The sequence below is a fragment of the Ascaphus truei genome, chromosome 8 (assembly GCF_040206685.1).
Source record: "Ascaphus truei isolate aAscTru1 chromosome 8, aAscTru1.hap1, whole genome shotgun sequence".
Classification (NCBI taxonomy): domain Eukaryota; kingdom Metazoa; phylum Chordata; class Amphibia; order Anura; family Ascaphidae; genus Ascaphus; species Ascaphus truei.
Genome location: NC_134490.1, coordinates 49806515 through 49830680, shown reverse-complemented (window position 1 = coordinate 49830680; position 24166 = coordinate 49806515). Strand labels below are relative to the sequence as shown.

The 24166-nt window shown below is 42.9% G+C and overlaps 1 protein-coding gene across 5 annotated transcripts in view; it reads right to left on the bottom strand.

Moving 5' to 3' along the window:
* Nucleotides 1-11859: 11859 nt before the first annotated feature.
* VTI1A (vesicle transport through interaction with t-SNAREs 1A) overlaps nucleotides 11860-24166 on the bottom strand; it is a 318878-nt gene continuing 306571 nt past the window's right edge. For all 5 annotated transcript variants that reach the window (XM_075611886.1, XM_075611883.1, XM_075611888.1 and 2 more), the window contains one exon: nucleotides 11860-13415. Coding sequence is in view for 3 of the 5 variants with exons in the window: in XM_075611883.1 (XP_075467998.1) it covers nucleotides 13322-13415 (94 nt within the window). In the remaining 2 variants the exon portion in view is untranslated. The remainder of the gene's footprint in view (nucleotides 13416-24166) is intronic.

The following is a 24166-nucleotide window of genomic DNA, read 5'->3' as shown; positions in this document are numbered from 1 at the left end:
ACCGCGTACGATCCATCCCCTCGTGGTATCCGGTGAACAGGGGTGCCCACCACTTATCACGGTGCTCATACTCATGCTCGGAATGACTAGTGCGTTCTACCTCTGACTCTACCTGAGATGATACACCGGACGTACCCGCATCAGTAGATCGCGAGCAATCTCTCCGCCCTTTAGCATTGACATATCTGGTAGGGTTCATCTTATGAACCACTTTGCTGGTAGGCCTAGCCTCTACTGGAGTGTGGGACCCACGGGTCCTCCCTCTAGCTGCTGGAGAAAACGGCACAGGGTTAGGCACAGGTATAACACTTGAATACGGTATCTCCCCATCAGACCCTTCATCACTCAATTCCCAATCCCGCAAGTCCTTGGAGTATTTGGGGTATTTACATAACTTATCCCTGGTAGGTCCCGTGGCACCACTCGTGACGGGGCAGGGGCAGTGGCCGGGGCAATGGAGCTATGGGCTGGGGCTGGGGGAATGTCCAACTCAATGTCCAGCAAGCAGGCAATCCCACGACCAGTGGACGCTTTCTTAGACGCGCCCTCCGCCATGCTTCTGGCCTCCCTGGAGGGGCCTCGACTCTGTAGGATAGCCAGGGCAATGGCCGAATCTATGTTTCATGAGGAGAACACTCCTCCCGGCCTGTATAAAAGAATTGTCTCTTTATTGATCCGATCAGCGACTCCAAATGTAGTGGCGACCAGCAGCCACATCAACAACAGCAATGTCCTGCTAGCACTCCACTCTCCTCCCTGTACAAGTCCTTCCTTCTCTCCTTCCCTCCAAGTCTCTCCTCCGCCAGGATGGTCTGGGCTGGGGCGGCAATACCCCGCGGCCCACCACAGAGGTTAGCCTCTGGGTGGGGAATGGATTCTCCCCATCACCCCGGCACCGGGGTGAGGGGCATTGGTCCACCGGGTCTATTGTGCTATCAGCTGTACTCAACGTGGTTGAGTCTCTCTTCTCTTGGCTCCTGTACGACTGCACAGGTGAGACCGCACTGTCTCCTCCAACTCCTCGGACAGAAGAGAACCAACAATCACTTACAGGAGCTGGCTGTTAAATAGAGTCAGCCCCACCCCTCATGATGTCAGCAGAGCCTCCCCTCTGTCTCACGCCTGCAGCAGAGTCAGGGGCCTGCATCTACCACTCAGGGCAGGGCTTTGGAAGGGGAAAACCCATGATGACTACTGGCGCCTGCCCTTAACAGGACTTACCACAGTAGGAGGAAGATAGGTATAGCCCATGCTGTTTACAGGGGGCTACAACTATATAGAAGACTTTAAATCTCATACCCTCTAAAAAGGGATATATATATATATATATATATATATATATATACACACACACACACACACACACACACACAATATATATATTGTGTGTGTATATATATATATATGTATATATATTAGAGCAAATGGAAATATTACTGTATGCTCATTTGCATGTCTTAGACAGTTCTGCAATCTCGCCTTTCACCATTATCACCCAGCACACAGCACTTCCACTGCAGCAAGGGATTCTGGGAAATAACATGCAAATGAGAACACAGTGCCACCTTTTGCTTCAAAACCATTAACATGGTTCCCTGGAGGGGTTTTGTCACTATTTTTTACCCACTGTCGGGGTAATGGCTCGCGATGGGGGCATACACAGCTCTGCAGACACTGGGCTGGAGGCCGCAGATAATAGGTGCCACAGTGCTGGAACCGCGCTTCCTGGCCGAAAGGCCCACAAGGCAGGCGACAGAGTGCGCACAGGCATCTTAAATGGTATCTTCCTGCAACCCTCACAACCAACAGCCGCCTGGGAGGGAATAGTTGGATACCTCCAAATCAATAACATCGTTAGAGGCAACCATAGTGTAGTGAGGCCTCACTAGTGGGTAACAGCTCCTCTCTCTTTCTTTGCTCACAGAAGAATGAGCTCTGGGGTCTGTTCTGAAGACTCCTCCCATCCTGCACAACAGCTCTGATTAGCTGTTCCTCCCCTGGGTGAATTTCAGAGGTGGGGCTAGGATCAGTAGCATGACTTGACTTTGTCCTGGGCCAATCAGCATAATGGGCGGCACCCTCCACTTAGCGCCGAAAGCTTGCAATTGATTATGTGACTTTCTGCAATTTTTGCACTGCAGCCCACGCGGTCCCGTTTTCTTGGCGGGAGCTCTATCTTGGACCTTAGTACACACACACATATCCACTGTGCGGTGGATGCCATTTTGAGAATTTGGAAAAAGCTCTAAACTTCAGGCTAGAGCTCTGCCCCTGGACCATGCATTAAACTGCAGGCTAACACTCGGTTCCACAATCACAGGTACACAGGGTCCCCCAGCACCAACTCAAAAGGGCCCGTTCCCATGATTCTTTTAACTGCTTGGAGAAGGGTATTCACCCTCCCTGGATACATGCCCTCAGGGTACGCCCCAACACAGTCTCTACTTAGGTAAGGGTTTAGGCTGATCCCCTCCCTGGTGCTGCTTTAGAGAGAGACCCCCCCCTTCCTTAACTCGGCTGGGTGCCCAAGGACCCTGGTGTAGCCTCAGGGGCCTGGCCCCTTTCTCTTCTGTGATTTGCTTGCTGCTCTTAAAAGCCTGCCCTGTATCTCAGCAGCGCCTCCAAATGTAGCCCTGTTTCCCCCCTCCTCTGGGAGATTCTACCTGCTGCTACATGTTTGGTGTATGTATGGTGCTGAGCATATCTGTGAGTTCAGGGGAAACTGAGTTGCCGCAATGATATGGGGCAACAGGACAGGTTTATGGTCTTTTATTTGAGCTTCGTTTCGAGGTACAGCGCCTCCAGCTGTGATGGGATCCTAGGATGTAGGATATCAGCTCCCACCACTGCATTCATTACCCCTCCTGCCCAGGAACTGACACCCAGGCAGAGGTATGGTGAACATACAGTTTTATTATTTATCCTGCAGCAGCTCCTTCTTACAGCATAGCATACTGTCCACAGTTCCAGGAACTCTGGATGGTGCTCGTCCAGTATCATGGGCCAGCCAGCCTAGTGTGAGCATGATTTCCCCGCAATGGGGAAGACTGACAGCTCCTTCCTCACTCCTTAAGGAGCAGAGGAAAAGACTTTCTAACTTTTAGCTACTCCCCTAGAAAACTCTGGAAGGGGCGGGCTCATGGACTATACCCACCTCCAAAGGGCTGTACACAGGCCATGAGTCAACACCTACCTTCCTTCACTTTCAAGGGAAGCAGAAGGGGGGGTCACTGGCCCATAGATTAACCGGTTACTGCCTGGAACTTAACAGGGCTTACATAACAGATACACTATGTGGGGAATGACAGGTACTATGGAACATATCATGTTACACTAAGAAGCTTGAAACCTCACTTATTTGAGTCTCAAGACCTTCCCAACATGTGTGTATACTATTCCAGGTCTAAGGTTTCCCAGTGAAACTCGTATCTGCACAAAACCCATGCACGCAGTGTCACTGCACAGTAATTTTCTGCAGTCCCCATGCATGCAGTATCAGTGCACTGTAATCTTCTGCACAGTCCCCATGCACGCAGTGTCACTGCACTGTAATCTTCTGCACAGTCCCCATGCATGTGTCACTGCACTGTAATCTTCTGCACAGTCCCCATGCATTTGTCACTGCACTGTAATCTTCTGCAGTCCCCATGCACGCAGTGACACTGCACTGTAATCTTCTGCAGTCCCCATGCACACAGTGTCACTGCACTGTAATCTTCTGCCAGTCCCAATGCATGCAGTGTCACTGCTCTGTAATCTTCTGAACAGTCCCCATGCATGCAGTGTCACTGCTCTGTAATCTTCTGCACAGTCCCCATGCATGCAGTGTCACTGCTCTGTAATCTTCTGCACAGTCCCCATGCATTTGTCACTGCTCTATAATCTTCTGTAATAACCCTCAAGAAGGTCCTCCCGGAAGAACTCCCGTTTGTTCTCGCTGTTTGTATGACTGCGCCCTTCCAACACGCTTCTTCTAAAATGGCATTTTATTCTCATTTACATTCAGGTCACATACTGTATAGATCATTGTGAAATATGACGTTTTCGATTCTGGAAAAATATTAGTGTAAAGGTATTTTTTAGAGAGCAGAGTTTTTTCCTATGTATGCCATTATGCTTTACTACGCAGTTCTGATCACTGCAGCAGTCTTCTTACTTTTGGGACTGAGCCTCTAACACAAGCAGTCTGTATTATGCATTCTGGGACTTTTGTTTATGTGCTGCCCACGGCTTTCATGCCCATGTTTGAAAAACACATCTTAAATTATGAAATAATAGTTACAATGGTAAAGTGTGTGTTATATGGCTAAGTGATTATACTTTTCTCGAACTCGTATTAACAATATGTTATCCTTCAGTTTATTGGACTCAACAGAACTTTGTGGCACTGAATATTCTGCCTTCCGTGATGCCGTTTCTGCAGGAGCATAGTATTTATTATGTTAATAAATGATTATATTATAGTACTGCTAGTGTACCAGTCCTTTACAATATAAAACACAAAGGCCCACATTTACTAGATTTAAGCGTTAGCATGTCTTAACTCACATTCATTTCAAAGGTGTGCTAAGGCTTGGAACCCTTTAGAAAATCTGGGTCAAACCTGCTTGTCATATTTGAACATCCTTCTTGCCAACTATTACCAAATATTTCCCTAGCCTTTCCATTACTGTTGTCTAGCTCCCCCCTCCCTAACATGTTCTCCTACACAGCGCTGTGTATACCTGTATCTCTGCAAAAGAGTAAAGCATTATTTGTATTGTGAGCATGAAGCTCAGCAGAAAATACTTAACATTCATGTGGCATCAAGAGGCCTCAAACCCCAGCTACACAAAATTGAGATTAAAATAGGAAATACCAGATTCACGGGTGTTTGGTTTTGTGATGTGTTAATAGCTGTGGGATTACGTGACCAAGAGAGATGGATCACCGGAGAACCAGAATATCCAGGTATGGGGTTACAGGAAGAGATCTTTACAACAGCCGAGCGAAAATATTCCTTTTTCTAACGAATCATGAGGAACAAAGAGGAACTTGTTTCTATATTCATCCAGTGTTTCTCTGGGTTGAACACCCTTATTCAATAAGATGAGAAGTCATTCATGTATAATTAAGAGTGCAGTACCTTCCATTTATTTGAATGTAGTACACTATTATCTGTGTGTTATCGGCTTATCACCATACTGAATAGTCCCTTTACAACATTGGCGAGTGTCACCCTGCAGGTCATATAAGTTGCCAAGTAAGGCTATGGCACCAGTGGTCACGGCTGCATGTGCGCCGGAGCGCGTGGTGGCGCATGCACCCTTTTCAGCAGCGATCTGTGGTCTTCCAATTGAAGAGCAGGAGATCTAACGGGTGGGGGGCATGGCAGGGGCGCGGCCGTGTCACGCGGCTGGTTCGCCCTCATTGGCTGAACTGGTGGCTGCTGCGCCAAAATGCGAAAATCTTGTCTTTTGGCCAAGGCAGTTGCGCATCACGGTTTCTGGGAGCACGCACACACGCCGACTGGGGCCTGCCCAATAGAGGGCTGTGCCTTGTGTACCACTGGGCACCTGGCCTAAGTAGAATGATCAGGGTTTTATTCAAACATATTTGTACTCGATTGTGGGGAGTATTTTCCTGGTCTGGAAGTTTAGGTGAGGATCAACAATAGAGACCTGTGAATAATAACTATGTAATTTAGCTAATTTTGACATTTTATAATCTGCAACTACATATTACTTAGTCTTATTATGCTATTTTATCGTTATTACTTTCTGTCTTTGGTATACAGTGTGCATGTTTTTGGGGGTTGTGCATTGTAATATTTTTATGGTACTCTCCTATAATAAAATCAATTAGAATAAAAAAAATATGATTAAAAGCAAACCCTAATCCTAACCAAAAAACAAACTTTGAGAGATATCACTGAACCGATCCTTTTTGTTACTTCTTTTAAGTCAAAATCTATAGATTTATCTGCCAATTTATTTTGTGGTTATTTGGGGGGGGGGAGATGCCAAATTGTTTGTGAGCAACTAGCAATTTTAAATGTAACAGTGTTTCCCTTGGGCCCTTCTGATCCTGACCCCTATGTAGGAAAATCCCCCCCAATTACATGTCTGGGTGAAGTGTGGTGCACCAGCTGGCAACAGGACTCCTGATTTTCCCACTGGGTTGGTATGAGGAACTATCACCATGACAGGCGTCTGAGGTAGTGTGCTCTGAGTCCTACTCACATTTGGTTACAGCGCCTCCACCCCATCAGGATCTCTGCGGCTGCAGGGGAAGTATCTGATGGGACCTCCATCTTGGTGCCTCCTTCTGTGGAATAACTTCACTCTCACACAGAGGGGCTCTTCTGAACCAGGACATCTTTATTGTCATCTTGTTAGGCAGACTGCCCCTCATCGTGGTCGTGCTCAGCCGCTCACCCCCCTTTCGAAGGTCCCTCCTCTCTTAATAGAGCTGGTCCACCCCTCCCCTAAGGGAGCTCACCATCTGTGCCAGGTCCCTGGACACAGTGTATAGTCAGCTTGCACTTAATTCTGACAGCCTTGAACTGCTGCAGACTGCTGGGTTAACACTCTGAACACACTAACTTTAGGCAGTGCCGTGTCTTATATAGGCTCAGAAACAGACCCACCTCTGTATCACTAATAGTGGACTCAGAGCATGTTGTCACTTCCCTTACTACATATGACACTTCACCAGGGTGTGAGGGCAAACCTCCATGATTGTTACTGGCAACCCTGCATGCTTACCAGGATTACTGCCAGTACGAAGGAGATATGTACACATGGCTACATAAATATGTACTAATAAGCCCTTTTCAACATTTTGAAAGCATAATTGAGGCAGTTACTAGGCAATTTACAATGGATCCTGCTAAGAAGCACTTGAATTATTAAAATTATACACACAGGTTTTATTTGGAAGAAATAAATAAAATTGAAGCATTGTTTCAGAAAAAAAGAAGTCGCATTGTGAGGCTTGAATGTACAATACTCATGAAGAGTGACGAAAAACTACCCTACTAAAAGAGTAGTAGATGCATGTAACCGTTGTGCAGCATACACTGCGGGAGTAAATACAGGCAAAAAAAAAATACAGATGACTGTAGACTAGACACAGCAATCCTATGCAATGAAAAAACTGGTACAGTGCATCATTCTATAGTAAGTAGAGATTATGGGCGGCACAGTATGTTGGTCACCCGGCTTCTAGTGCTAGTATGAAGAATAGAGGAGGCAGACAATTCAGTAAGGCTGCAATCTTCACAACTTCAGGGAGATTAGTGCACCGATATGGTGTATTGGTGTAAATAATGTGGTCTGTAAACCCAGCATCACCTTCTGTGACATGGACAGGATCTGTGTTGAAAGCCACCGATTGGTGGGGGCCTCAACTGAAGTGATTTGTTCAAAAGCAAAAACAAGCTCTCTCACACGCCCATCTCTCCCCTCTCTCTCATCCTTCCCCTTGCACCCACACCTCTTTCTCCCCCCCATCAGCGGCTCAGCGTAGAAGCAGTTATTCCTGTTCAGCCACCCCCCTGAATATATAAAACGCAATGACTCCACATGCCAACCTTTTCTTCGTAGAGCACAGAAACCAGAGCGAATCCGCAAGCTTACTACAAACTGTGGTGTAGCATAGTGGTAGGGTGTTGGTAATGCCATTTGGGCGCACGATTGGACAAGATTCTGGGTTTAATTCCCGCCAGGGCTACTAAGCATTTTGTGTGATCTTTAGCAGGTTATAATTGAGATGCTTAATACAAGATGTTTTCTCAGTGCATCTTTCTAGGTAAAAATCAAAACCAGGTGCAAGAGGAGTGGGACAATAATGGTATAATATCAGCTTGTATGAACAACCAGGGGCCTGTAAGTTTGGTTAGGATTTCAGTTTGACTTTCTGTTGAGAGTGTTACCCACTAGTGTACCCAGGATCATTATACAATTGTACTTATGGGTAGGATTTTCTTTTTCAATCCCTCGGCATGAAATGCAGCTTCTAAGAACTGATGGGTTTTCCTTACAGCAAAGAAAGGGTAAAATGTATGTATTTCTTTTTTTTCCCCTTAAAATTAAGTCCAATTATTTTCCTTGGCAGCTCTTGGATGTAACTTACAGCTAAAGTCATTTAAAGGGGTTAACATGAACCTTAATTAAATATTAAAGTGTCTCTGTACCTCCCGCTATTGTTGCCCCTTAGAATAAGATATAACCTATTTTTTGACAAGTTTTCATCTTTCTCTGCGGAAGACACTACATGAAACCAAATCAGTGGCAAAGAGTAGGGTAATGAATAATCTATTTCATATTCCAACACTACTCACAGCTCCGAGTGGAAAAAATATTCAGCCGGCTGCTGAGGTACCACATCACGCAGCTAATGTTTAAATAATAGTAAGAGAGAGAGAGAGAAAAATAGCGATAAACAAATCATTAGCCCTTAACAGTTGTTTAATGCAATTTGTTAATGAACATAATGGTGGGGACTAATAATGAAAGAAAATAAAAACGTCTAAACAGGCGCCAAGTTGCCAGTGATGCTCAATTATTTCCTTGTCAAGTTTTTATGATTTAATGAGCCCCTCTGGGACGGATGCCTGTCAGTCAGTCCTGACTTCTTGACACCATTACAACTTCAAATACAGCAGCAGGCAGGCTGTTTTCCTCGGATTGGAAATACTGAAATGATCTGACAGGTTTAAAGAAAATAAGTGCAAAATAAAAAAATAAATAAAGATATAGACAGACACACAGTAACGTTGCTTTCCCCATTTATTTTTTTATTTTTTTTAGAAACCCGGCATACAATTTCCTGGTGCGGTTTGGTAATGATGAAATTACCCAATCATGGAGGTCGTTATCTGATGAGGGACATCCATCCCTTTCTCCTGTGGCTAGTAGGGTACCCCCCCCCCCTTTCTCTCGCTTTATTTCTTTACTTAATGATAACCCTCAATGAGTTGGCCCCGCATGGGATATTCAGAGCTGCACTATTTTGTTCACCATTAATTTACGCCTTTGATGCCGTGCTCTGAAGCAACGGCAAAGGAAGCCCCCCCACCACGCTGGTTCCAGAATAAGACAATCTGACGTGCCTTAAACAGAATAGTAAATGGATTTCCGTCCCAGAGATGAGAACGGACGTCAGACTCGTCGCTTTGTGCTCATACTTTCCCTCAAATCAATCCACCATTTAAAAACTCTTTAAGAATTGAGGGCGGGCAATTAGTTGCCTTTTGATTGCAGATTAGCGATGGTGTTAGAGAATTTGATCTGCTTGAGGAACACAACTGCAACACTGAGTATTTCCAGCCCAAATCCTAAAATGTGCTGTTGTATGATTAAGGGCATTTTGTTGAATGGCAGCTACCTTTTATGTTATGAACTTCAAGGAAACGCTATGGGTAATTCAAAGTGAGCCCTTTTGCTTTTCCAGGGACCCCATAAGGGAAATACCTTCTTATTGCACAGGAAGAGGTCATTGATCATATAAATGTATTGTAGCTCAAGGGAAAATCAAATAACAAAAATGGAAAATGTTTATACCAGCCACTTTACGGCCCATCTTCAATATTTTGCAAACCGGGCGTCCTAATGCTGGTCAACGTTGATCTCCCTTGGGAAGCCCTCATGGATTGAGTAGAGGTCCATGTCCTCACGCCTGTGAGCGGAGGTTCTTTTTGCCGTCTATTCTTTCTACTGAACTTGTCTCTATTTTTACTTCATTCATTTCCCCGTTTCTGTCTCGGAGGGTTATTCATTAAACTTGTGATTAGGGCACTATGGCACATAAATCCATTGACTTCAATAGGCATTTCTGTGAGACAGTGCCCCGATCGGCACTAAAGCAGTTTAATCATAAACCCTCTTGGACTTCTTTGGCCTTTTACATGTCGGACCATATGTCTTAAGTTGGAAGCTAATAAGGCTTTTTTTTTTTTTGCACAAGTTAATAGGTGAAGCACTTCTCATTTAGAAATACAGTGGTCAGCACATAGAACCCTGTACTTAACCTCAGGGGGGTTATTCAGTATCGTCCAATAGATGTTTCCGTGAAACAGTTGCCCTTCTTTGGTTGCATCTTAGAGCATGGAAAGGGGGGTGGAGGGGTTGAAAAGAGAAAACAGGGTTCAATGTGCTGGGACCCGTAGGTTCAAAAGACATAAATTATCTAGTTACATTATTTATGTTTATAATATTATACTTTTTATTGCAATACACATTTATACATTATTACCTTTAAAAGAAAACTCCACTTCTGCACAATACAGCAACATTGAAAATTGAATATTAACGGATGATCCCAAACATTGGGTTAACATGCAGTCAGGGGAAATAGTAACATGTAAAATTAAGTACACATGATTGGGCGATACCATTGGTTACATGACAGGACAAATAATGTGAGTGTTGGTTAAAGTCCCCTAATGAGCAAGCACAATTGGAAAGGTATTTAACCCCTAATTTGCTAGAGGGACTTGCTACAATTTGCTCTGTCAGTGTGATAGGGTTATGGAAGTTACAAAGCGACAACATTAGGACATTTAAAATTATTACGTATCACTGAGGAAGTGGAGTTTTTTCCATGTTCTGATACAATAAGAGAAAACGTTAACCCCAGCAGTGAAGTAAACATCAATGTAAAACTCTGATGCTACATTTACTAGTATTAATAATACATAAACCCAGTAAGACATTACTACATTCACTTCCTACCCTCTCAGGTGTTTACATTTCAATGAGTGCGAGTCTGCTTTTTATATAGATTAAGAGGCCTTTTTCTATACCCCCCCGAAGTGCTCGATCAGTTTTTGGGCGAAGTTCCTTGTTGACTTCAATAGGGAATTTCAACCGAAAATTTCCCAATTGGCCACTTCGGTGAGTATAGAATAAGGCGCTAAACCTAATCCAATACATTGCAGGTAGAGTAACTATTTAGCATATGAAAGTAGAAAACATGGAGCATTCTTTCTTTGAATTTAACATTGCATGAGACAGGTCATTCAGACTGAAATGATCATTATAATGTTTCAGAGAAACTTCCCGTCAGATCTTATATTGTGTGTCAAGGTCACTCTTGATTGCTCTCTGAAAAATAACTGGTGACGGCTCTCTGTGTTTGGTAGGCCGAGCCATACTCGTATCATGATACATGTGTCTGCCTGGGACTTTGTTCTGTTAGCTAGATTCGTCCTGTATAATTGCAGATATTTTATAGGCTGTAATACCTTTTATTGGACCAACATCAATGTTTTTCATCAACTCTGCTAGACATGAAAATTAAACGGACAACTCCTCCTAGGAGCAAAGTGTAATAAAGACAGAAACATGGTTATGTGGTACTGTATATCTGGGTAACTAATACCTTTTTTTTTGCTTCCAAAATCTGACACTGATAAGTATCTTTAAATAATTTGAAGGGTAGTTTGTAAACATGGTGAGCTGAGATTTTGGAGGGGTTTAATTTTTTTCTGGTTGCTCTTTGTGTTTCAAGAGTTTGCACAGACAGAACTTCCCTCTGTCCTATTCCTCATCTTTATTGGTTCTCTGATAAGAACAGGGTGGGAAAAGGGGTGAAGAAAACACGACTGACAAACGCTTCCCCATTCAGAATCCCTTAAGATTAAGAAATGCAATTTGTGATTAATTTTCAAACAAATAAAATAAGCAGAATCTCCGCTTTTAGCATGATTAAATGTGTTTAAGGAAGACAATTACTTTGTTGAACTGTTAACAAAAGGTTGTTCTTTGGTCAGCTAAGTGATATTGCACATTTAAAAGACAATTGATCAGATCTGAGGAAGAACTGGGGTCTCAAATATTCATATAGAAGAATAAATATGAAGAACTCATATATTGGTCCAGTAAAAGATACAGTATCAATGTTCCTCTTTATTATAGTTACATGTAAATCAGTTGCCAATAGGAATGATTAACAATAACATCTGGATAGAAAATACTATCCTTGGTAGAAATGAACCACTTTGCATTAAATATGATAAAGCACAATTTAGCATTTTGGTCAAAGCCATAGTTTGAGTCTGACCCTGCTATGCCCCGTCACTGCTTGGCTTGGGACTCCAACATTGGTGTTACGTCTTTCCGTAAAATGTTTATTTCTTTTTTTAAATCAAAATGAATACACCAAGTTCTATACACCTTATGTCAGTGTGCAATAGTTTCTGTTCTGCTCCAATAAAGGTCATCACAACCTGCAAAATATCTACAACAGTATTTAGGATACTACCAACATATCAGGATAAAATGGGCATGGAAATTCTTTTTGAAGAAAATGTAGAGTTGGATAGAGTCATAGGGATACTCCCCCCTCCATACTTCATTTGACATCTCATTATATTCCCATATTTGCAAACCAGGGGGTTCTGTTATTGTAATCCTCCTAATGTTAATGGGCTTGGTGCAGTGGTCCATGTTTGAGATCCCCTACCTCAAAATGAGCTGCGCAATACTGAATACAACTGCACACTTCCACGCATCCAAATCTGCTGCTTCGACCAAAAGCACTATTTATTGTACCTTAGTCCAGACTCGCCGCTGCTGATTGTATTTTGCTTGCCAGTAATGCCTTCTCCCCCATCCAGGAGCAACAGAGGTACCATCACTATGAGACAGAGCTACAAGTAGTTATTGCTGTAGCTTTGAAGACATGCAGGCAGAAAACAAAATCAGTTGTTGACTGAGCCACCTGTGCTGAAGCATGGATATCCTTAAAACCAGACCTGTTTGTGGCCCTTGAAGACTGGGGTTGGCCTTCCCTGCCCTTTGTGTTTGGGCTATTTTCAACTATACTGGGGGGATTTACAAAGTTTTAAAAGGGTGATCGGAGCTCAACCAGCTATTTCAAGTCAATACCACTTATTAAAGCTTGGTGAATCCTGGCAGTTGTTTTGGAAGAAGCAGCTTTGGTGAGCAGGAAGTGCATACAGATATAGCTCATCCTTCTGCTGTAAAGTGTTGTGTGTTTTCAGGGAAGGGGAAACAAGATGGACTGCTACTTTAAAGGGACTGACATTTTACCTTCCTAATTATTATTGTATACCCTAGTTGAGATATGAAAACAACCAGAGGTAGGAGATGCATGGAATAAGGTAAACACAACTAGTAGGGTTCCTAAAACACCAAAAGACAAAACTCTAATTTTGTAAAAAAGCACAGAGACCCTGAGCATCCTCCTGGAGCGGAGTGGAGATGAGGTTCGCAGGCAGCAGGAGGATGATTCATGTGAACACTCTGTCTTAATTACGCAGCGCACACACACACAACGCTTTCTTGTCTTTTTTTGCAGGGAAGAGCGCACAGGATCAGTGTCCCCGAAACGAAAAATAAATTGCCAGGACAATGGTGAAGAGAATAATAATTCCCAGGATCACAACTAAAACCCGGTTTTGGATGACCCTAGAAGAAACAGAGAGAAAAAAGTAGGTTAGTATCAGAGATTAAATCCTTGAAAGATCAACTTTTCAGATCAAAACGATGGTAACACATTGGTGAAGCTCTCCTGTTGCTCTTTACAATCGCAGCTAAAATGTTAGTTGACCTTTTTATGCAGCAATGGTTGGTGACTTTACACCTGTAAGGAATCATGCGTAGCAACAAATTATACAGATATGATTCAAAAGATCCAAAGTACCCCAATTATTGCACTTAATACCTAATGTAGTGATATTTCAGGACTGTAATAGCCCTTCAGATATTATCTGATTGGCAATCATAAATGCTAAAATGGACCAGTAAATATAGTAAAACCAAAAAATAACATTTTATTACATCCAAATTCTATAATATACACAATCAAATGAAGTATTTACAATGGAAATGCATAATATTCCTCTGTCATGGTGACGTGGACAAGGTAATTCAGTCATCTCTATCCAAACATTATAGTATATAGCATAAATTATGCTTGTTGATGGATATATTGGGGTACTTTGGATCCCTTGGATCATATCACACACTCATTATGCTCTAATTTTCAGCAAACTCATCACTACACAGACACAATCCCAAATCCCCCTTTAAATAAAAAACCCAATCCCAAGTAAATCAATAGGTTTAGATGCATGATAACCGCTGGCCTTAGAGCAGGAAAACACTAACAAGTACTTAAGAGACAACTGATCGTTTTGGGTCCTATCATAGAATATTAATGTCGTTTAAAGCAAGAACAACAATCAGGGAGAGGAGGCAGGGGACAAGGAGCATGTGCACAGTTGTAATGTGGACATTTAAGTTTAATGTCAGAGATCACTGCTGCCTTTTAATGGGTTCAATATTTAGGGGTGACTTGTTTTCCGCATTGAGTCTTCTGTAGCCGATCGGTGATGTTTCACATAAATGGATGGATTCTGACACGTGACAAGTTCATTATTAGTGTCGGCAGTATGATAGTGGTTTACAGCATTAGTGGTTATCGCTGCTTAATGCCTACGAACAAGAATGGATGTTCCTACAAAGTAACCCTGTGAAGAACCCCATGTATCTTAACTTCTTAAATGCTGGTAGAAAGTGCTTTATTTAACACATAAAAGGGGGTTTCCCGCTTTTCACTAAAATGTCACTTTTTCTCATATGGCTGTTTCCTCCGCCCCCCTCACACATTTTTTCACAGGAGAAAAAAATAGTGAACTATACGATACTAGTGAAAAACAATAGTAGTGACAGAAATAAGCCACGCCGAGTAATAAAACGAGTGCATGTATCCAGCAATGACATGTATTGAAGTACTGCAGGTTTCTATACTGTACTTATTCTGTTGTGAACGGAGAAAATCTTACTTAATAAAACCTGCAGACACTTCGTAAGAAAATCTGTATAAATGTTTTTGGTTTCCTGCACATTTTTGCAGTTTGATTATTTTTCACTTCTTGTGTTGATGGGAATTATATAAAACCTGCTTATTCCCCCTATCTGCCGGACCCGAGAAACAATACCCAGGGGTGAATGGATGGATGAGAGCTGCCACTTGAGACACACACATTCCCCTGTGACACTAAAAGGCCGGGCTCTCTATCCTCACTGACAGGTTACAAAGCGATCACATTTGCTGACACGTCTTCCGCAAAACTGCTTTAGTGTTTATGTCCACGCTCCCAGCAGGAGATGAATGGGATGCTTTCTCCTCATTTATCACTAAACGCTGAACTAAGATCTGTCTCCTTTCTCTCTCCTTCTCCCTGGACAAACAAAGTCTCCACCAAAGTGTTCATTCTGCAGCAATGACAGCTGGAGGAGTACAGCCGCAGTCCCACTCATTAATATATATTGGCGTTACAATACGAGCAACAACTTTTCTAGCATTGTTATGCCGTTTGATAATTTTACCCCTTCAGTGCTGCACAATGTGTTGCAGGCCTGTACAGATGTGAATAGGTTAAGGCTGGGGGGCGCAGCGGTTACAGAGGCCTTGCGTCTGCCTCTGTAAACTCACTTACCAGGCTTCGGTCCATGCGTCTCCATGGGGACGGGCGTCAAATGACGTTGTGGGGTCATGTGACGTGACATCATATGATGCCCGTCGCCATGGCAAGGCAGCGTCACATCACGTCACATGACCCCGCAGCATCATTTCACGCCGCATTAAAGGTAAGGGGAGCACGACCCAGGGGGGGCGCAGCACAGAAAGTTTGTGCACCCCTGAGTTAAGATATGTTATTTTAAGACACAAAAGATTAACCCTTTAACCATGAATGCATTACAAATCAACATTTATTAATTTTTTTGGGGGGGTTTAAAACCGGTCAGTGCATAGAAAAACAAACAAACTTCTGGTAACACAAAGTGACACAGAAATTCTGGCACTTTATAGATAATCTGCTGCAAGGACCAGAAATCCTGTGCTGTGCAGGGAGTGTCAGGACGGCCACATGCACGGCCCAACAGCAAAAGGGCACCCGGAAGGTTAACATTTCCCAAACAGGTCTTAAAAAGAGTCCAGTGAAACATACTGACTATCTTGTTAGGAAGTTCCCTGCATGCCGTACTGAGGATTGGGTGGGAACTGACAGGTCCCACAGGCTACAAAGGGTTAACTAAATCAATGCAATAATGAGAAAGGAAGGAATTGATCCGATGGTCCTGATCAGCTCATACAACTAGAGCAACCACAGATCTATCTACTCGTGTTCACTATCTGAGGTAGCGGCTCATTTGGCCGGCGCAAGGGATCAAGCAAACTGAAACTCAGCAGTGAAGGAAATGAATAGCCGGACGATTCCTCAACTTCTGCCTGGAGTAATACAGACCAATATTCCTCCTGCATAGATGACAACTATTTTACTTGTGGGATGTGGGCCTCAAGGCCTCTGTAATTTAAATTTATAAAAGGAGTACATGTGGGTAAAATGTGTTTCATTTAATGCATACTTATGGAAGGCAAACGCAGGTTGTCTTATTCATAAGTCATGTTGCACATGACTGGCCAAGTGACCGCTATTTCAGCATTGCAGATAAATAGCCAACTCAATGAATTGCAGTTTAGCAGCGACAACTGGAAATGTGCATTTGAAATATTAACCAATCTGTACTATAGCCAAAAATCCCTGTCAACAGATGAAGCTAAGGTATGTGTGATGCCACCTGGACTTGCTAATTGAAAGCCTGAGTTAAAGTATAAGTCTGGGAAATCCAAATCAAAGTTCTGTTTCTAGGAATTTGTAAATGAGTCTGCCTGGCTTGGAGAACGCATATGTTGAAGGGAACAGAATAATCTTTTAAATGGGGATTATGAACAAAGCCTTCCACTGAAGCTGTATGGTTTTACTAATCAACGGTAAAGTCATTTCGAGCCTAATTTTGTATTGTACTGAGGTTGCCTGACAAGGCTCCGAATGTACATTGCATGTTGCCTTAAAGGAATCGTCCAGTTGACCCTGCACTATGCTATTGGGGGGCAAGTGAGAGCTGAAGCTTTCTCATGGTGATTTTAAAAAGGGGGTCATTAAAAAACAACTGTGACATCTTCCAAATTCAAAATTAGACTACATATACCTATACAATGCAGTTGTTTAACGCAAACCAGTACATTACATAGTTACATAGTTACATAGTTGATGAGGTTGAAAAAAAAAAAAAACCATACGTCCATCAAGTTCAACCTATGCTAAATTTAGACGACAGTTACTTATTCTATATTGGTATTTACAATATAATGATACAGAGTAAGGCAAACAAAAACCCCCAGTGAAACATCATCCAATCCTGTCTCATAAGGGGGAAATGAAATTCCTTCCTAACTCCAATTATGGCAATCTGATCTTTCCCATGTTTACTTATTTGGTATATTCCTGTATACCTTTCTTTAAAAACAAACAAAAAACAACAAAAAAACACTTTTTTTGGAACATATCTATTGTATCTGCCATCACAGTCTCCATGGGTAATGAATTCCACATTTTAACTGCCCTTACTGTAAATAACTCTTTCCTTTGTTGCTGGTAAAATCTCCTTTCCTCCAACTTTAAGGGATTACCCCGAGTCCTTTGTACTGCCCTTGGAATGAATAGTTCTTTTGAAAGCTCCTTGTATTGTCCCCGAATATATTTGTATATAGTTATCATATCCCCTCTTAGACACCTGTTTTCTAATGTAAATAAATCTTATTTAGCTAGTCTCGTCATAAATCAGATTTCCCATCCCCTTTTATTCATTTGGTGGCTATTACATTAGTATAAATTCAGTGGAATGGAGGAAATATACAAAAGAAACTCTCAACAACGCTTTTTTTGTTCTTTTCTTTTTCTTCAATCGGGTACTAGGAGAAAAATATTATGGTTTATTACAGTTGAATGAATTGAGTTTCTACAACCTATATTTTATTTTATCAGAATAACTAAAGATCATTATAACAATCTTTTAAGGGAAAAAAAAACAACTTTTGATCAGAAGTATAATAGTGTTATTCTTGACAGATGCAATAAGATACCACATTGGGGAGGTGTATTAACACAAACAGAAGTTTTTACGCTAATAACGTGATGTTGCCAAAATTAGGAATGGACTTTATTTTTCGACTCAAAGCTAATGAGCTCAATTTCCCTCAAAGCTAATGAGATGCAAAAATAACGTCCATTTGCCATAGTAGCAGCGCTATTAATGGGGATTTTCATTGCTCAGAGACACGTTCTCCAATACACTGCACATGCGCATTGGTAAAGTGTGTCATCAGCGCACATCCGTTTGTGATGTGTCACGCATTAGTGTGACCTATCAGGACACCCATGAACAAGTTTCAGATTCAAATAGGCACACATTACAAGCCGAATCACTCTGCCATTTCATTTAAACTGCTCAACAGTTGGGATGGCTGAGCAGGCTCCTACTTCTACTGCCGGGGCGGCTAGAATTGAAGCCAGAAATTCACTGACAAGGAGCTGGAGATACTTATTCGTGGAGTGGTGGATAACAACTCCAAATGATTAGGTTCACTCTGCTCCAGGACCCGCACCACTGGGAAGCACAAGATTTGTGGGGCCATACTGCTCCGTCCCAAGGCCCTGGGAATGCCATCTGATCTGTGGACATGTGAAAGAAGAGCTGGGTGGACAACAAATAGAAAGTGAAGAATTTAGATGACCACACAGCCCAGACACGGAAAACTGGAGGGGGACCATTTGTCCTGTTGCATCTGACCCCTATCGAGGAGCATGTCAGCTCTGTCATAGCTGACTACCTGGCCTTGTGGACTTGGCGGATGCGGTCAGAGCTGATTTATTTATTTAGAAAATATTTTACCAGGAAGTAATACATTGAGAGTTACTGCTCGTTTTCAAGTATGTCCTGGGCCCAGAGTTAAGACAAATAATACATGTTTACAAATACAGTTACATAATGAGCAGGGTATACATTATATACAAGACATTGCATGCACAGTTAAAGATAATTTATATTATGGGCGTATGAAACAGTTACAGACCAGATTAAAATGTGTGACAGCCTTAGATTTGAAAGAACTTAGACTGGTGGTGGATGTAAGAGTCTCTGGTAGTTTGTTCCAGTTTTGGGTTGCACGGTAAGAGAAGGAGGAGCGGACGGATACTTTGTTGAGCCTTGGGACCATGAACAGTCTTCTGGAGTCTGATCTCAGGTGATAGGTGCTGCATGTGGTAGGGGTGAGGAGCTTGTTCAGGTAGCTGGGTAGCTTGCCCATAAAGAATTTGAAGGCAAGACAGGAAAGGTGAACTTTGCGCCTAGACTCGAGTGATGACCAATCTAGTTCTTTGAGCATTTCGCAGTGATGTGTGTTATTGTTGCATTGGAGAACAAAACGACAAATTGAGTTGTAGAGGGTGTTAAGTTTGTCTCCATAGTCAATAATTGGCATTAGCATCTGCTGTGCGATACGTTTTCTGACCAGGAGACTTATGGAGGATTTATTCCTGTAAAGTACCCCTAGTTTGGCATAGGTCTTGGTTGTTAGGGTATCGGTGTGCATCCCGAATGTTAAGTGGGAGTCAAACCATATGCCCAGGTATTTAAAACTAGTAACAGGAGTTAGGGTGGTGTTAGTGTTGGTTCTAATCTGGAGCTCAGTCGCTGGAAGCTTTAAAAATTTAGTCTTGGTCCCAAACACCATTGTTACAGTCTTGTCAGTGTTTAAAAACAGTTTGTTTTGGGAAATCCAGTTTTCGAGTCTCAAAAAGTCAGACTGAAGTATGTGTTGAAGGTCAGAGAGGCTATGGCTGCGTGCATATAGGATTGTGTCATCTGCATACATGTGTATTGAGGCTTCCTGACAAGCTGTGGGAAGATCATTGATGAACACTCAGAAGAGTAGGGGCCCCAGAACAGAGCCTTGCAGGACGCCACAGGTGATATCCAGGGGGTTAGAGTTAGAGCCAGAGATGGACACATGTTGGGATCTACCTGAGGACTGAAACCAGTTTAAATCATTGTTCCCTATTCCAGAGCCCTGGAGTTTGTTGAGCAGGATAGTATAATCAACAGTATCAAAAGCCTTTGCAAAATCTAGGAATACTGCACCAGTGAGTTGACCCCGTTCCATTCCACACTGGGTTTCATTGCAAAATTTTAGCAGGGTAGTTACGGTAGAGTGTTTGGGGCGAAAACCAGATTGTAATTGGCTAGGGAAATTTGTCTTGTTATAGTAATCGCTTAATTGGCAGTGGACACATTTTTCCATGACTTTGGATAGGATTGGGAGACGGGAGATTGGTCTGTAGTTTGAGACAGTGTTTTTGCCCCCACTTTTGAACATTGGGACAACTCTGGCAGCTTTCCAGGTCTTAGGGATATGGCCAGCAGACAGGCTAGAGTTGACTATGGAAGCAATTGGTTTGGCAATTGCTGGGGCACCAAGTCTTAGGAACCTAGATTGTAGTAAGTCAGGTCCACATTGGCTGCTTAGTTTTAATTTGAGAAGCGCTTGTGTAATCTCCTCTTCGGATACTGGGCCAAATTGAAAATTGTGGGCAATGTTGGGAGGGGGTGGGGCTATAGGGGTACTCCCAGGATGAGATTCAGGTTTGTGGTTTGGGTTGCGTTTTGCTAATAAACTAGTAGCACACCCCACAAAGTAATCATTGAATGCATTTGCAATGTCGGTGGGGTTTGTCAGAGTAATATCTCCCTTAGTGATATTACTTGGGTGTTGATGGTTAGAAGGCTGGAATATGTTGTTGATAACCTTCCAGAAGTTAGCTGGGTTTGATGTGTTCTGGAGGAGATTGTCAGAGTAATATTGTGCTTTTGCATGCCTTGTTTGCCTTGTGCACATGTTCCGCAGGCATCTGTAGTGATTGAGATCCTTGGTAGTGCCAGTTATTTTGTGGCTTTTCCTCAAGGCATCCCTGAACTGGTAGAGTGCTATAAGGTCAGGTGTAACCCATGGAAGATGGGCCCCCCGTACCCTTATTCTGCGTAGTGAAGCATGGGTATCACAGAGTTTTAAGAACTCGGATTGGAAATAGTTGAGCGCAGAATCAGGGTCAGGAATTAAATCGATTCTGTGCCAAGGGCAGTTGGTAAGGTCAGCCAGAAACTGTTGTGGGTTAAAGTTTCTAAATGTTCTAGTGAAGAGAAGTTTAGGGCTTGATTGGGGCGGTTTAATTTTCCTTACACAGTACACTATTGCATGGTCACTGAAAATATCAGGAAGGATGCCAGAGGATTGGATTCTGCTGGGATTTGAGGAGAGAATCCAGTCAAGCAAGGAATGGTTGTGCGATTTCAGGTTTGTTCGTGTGGGTTGGGAAATGAGTTGCGATAGGTTAAGCGACTTGATTTGTGTGTGGATTTTGTGGTTTTTAGGGTCAAGCCAATTGAAGTTGAAATCCCCAAGAACTAGCAGCTCACTCTTCTCATTCAGAGAGGAAATGGAGCCAAGAAACTGGGTGATATCAGTCAGGGATTGTGGAGGGGCTTTAGGGGGGCGGTAGATGCCAGCAATCAGGACGGGCTTAGAGAAGGGGAGGCAGATTCTGCCAACAAGGATTTCAAAAGAGGTTGGTCTTGGGGGGCAATTTAACAGTGTAAATTGTAAGGTGTCTGCAATATAAAATAACACCCCTTTGACCTATCTCTCCTAAAAATGGAGTATCCCTGAATGGCAATATGTGCATCAGGAGTTTTAGGGGTTAGCCATGTTTCTGTAAGAACGATGGCTTTTGGTTTATGCATAAGGCACCATGCCCTTAGTTCATCCAGTTTGGGCAGCAGACTCCGGATATTTATATGGGCGAGAGATAGCCCTTTTTGGAATTTGAAGGGGGCATGAAAGAGTTGAAGTGGGAGGACCTGGGTTAGGTTCAATATCACCTGCTAAAGAAAGTAATAGTATGAGTAGAAATTTGAGTAGTTGTTTGCAATTTCTTACTTTATGATATTTGCCATTTGAGTGTGCGGTGGTTGGAGTGCTGATAAGTGACAATACAGCACATATATAATACACTAGATATGAATCTCAAGTATACATGCCACTTTAGACCCAACCATGACCATCAGAACAAAGATTACTGTCCTATTTGCACTCACACATACAGGTGAGTACTTGTCTAAATAACATATGTGACATGCTTACATGTGTGCCCTCATAACATTAGGAAACACTATAGGCCATGCTTTCCACATTGCAGTAAGGGATCAATCAGTATAAAGTGATCCTTTGCCTATTTGAGGACCATATGACGGTTCACTAATCACAATAACACTAGTTTAATCAACACAGAGTCTCAGTATCTCCCAAAGTTAATGTAAATCCTGATTAATCATCTATGAAAAGGTATCTAACCACCCACTGTACCCAGCACGTATCTCCTAAGATGTAACATCAGCAGCCTGCTACTAGTCTTAAGGTTCACTGAAAAATCTTGTTGCTCTTCCTTCTGCTAACGATCACCCCACTGTACCGGTGTGTCCCTCAAATCATCTTCCTGTATAAATGCATTGCAGACTTCTGATGTTAGCAAATGCAAACACGTTATAAAGAGTTACTTTTAAAGTACTTAACGTAACTTAGTGCCCAGGACATACTTGAAAACAAGGTTATTTTAAATCTTATTGCTCCACAAAGCTGTGATAAACGGTAGCCTCAGCTCCCATTCATGTGCAGGGGAGTAACGGTCTTCTACAGGTGAGCAACGGTTTGTCGATCAGGGGCCTCTATACAGTCTATAAAGAGACATGTTAAAAAATGGCTGCTTTGGCAAAGCAAATCTATCCAAATGTGCTTACATGTACCCACGTTTTGTATGTATGTGCTTACATGTACCCACGTTTTGTATGTATGTGCTTACATGTACCCACGTTTTGTATGTATGTGCTTACATGTACCCACGTTTTGTATGTATGTGCTTACATGTACCCACGTTTTGTATGTATGTGCTTACATGTACCCACGTTTTGTATGTATGTGCTTACATGTACCCACGTTTTGTATGTATGTGCTTACATGTACCCACGTTTAGTATGTATGTGCTTATATGTACCCATGTTTTGTATGTATGTATGTGCTTATATGTACCCACGTTTTGTATGTATGTGCCTATATGTACCCACGTTTTGTATGCATGTATGTTCTTACATGTACCCACGTTTTGTATGTATGTGCTTACATGTACCAACGTTTTGTATGTATGTGCTTACATGTACCCACGTTTTGTATGTATGTGCTTACATGTACCCACGTTTTGTATGCATGTATGTTCTTACATGTACCCACGTTTTGTATGTATGTGCTTACATGTACCAACGTTTTGTATGTATGTGCTTACATGTACCCACGTTTTGTATGTATGTGCTTATAGGTACCCATGTTTTGTATGTATGTGCTTATATGTACCCACGTTTTCTTTACATGTATGTGCTTACATGTACCCACGTTTTGTATGCATGTATGTGCTTACATGTACCCACATTTTGTGTGGATGTATTTGATGATGTGACGTATTTAATTGTTCTAGACTACCACGCAAACGTCCAGTGTCTGAGGTGGCACAGCCTGTGTCTAAGGTTGCCAAGCCCCTTGTGGAAGAGGACACTGTGACCCTCTTCCTTACAAAGGTCACAGCCGCTGCTCCAGTAGTCCCAGCTCTACCCATGGCTGCCACCCCCCCAGCTGCACTTGTCGCTGTTCCCCCCAGCTGCACCCACCATTGCCCGTCCAGCCACTTCTGCAAGGATACAGACCCCACCCTTCACTCATATCTTGCTCATGTCCTACCAGGTCGAGCTGCTGGAAAAGAAGAGAGCCAGATTCAGGAGCTGGCACATCTCAAGGCCTCAGCACGGCGGAGAGAGGACAGCTGGCACGGAAGGAGAACATCGCCGGGAGCTAGTAGCATAGCGACATTAACGAGGTCGTCCGCGCAACCACCGGGTCATAGTGCCCACCATGCTCCAACACAGCAGTGCTGTGATAAACAGTATCGGGTGGATAGCATCATATATTAATGGGCACAGCTGGGCAATCCAACAGGGCCTGGAGACTATCCACCCCTCCACCATGGTCACTACCCTAGGTAGCTCCATAGAGTTTCTGAACGCATCAGGGGTTTCACGAATTCTGGAGACTCTACCTCCTCCACCATCAGAGGAGATGCCCAGGCCATGTATACCGCGTGTGCACACCCTGAGGTGTGGCAGAGCACGCATCCGAGTGAGCGCCAGACTGCACAGCTGCAAAAGAGAGGTGC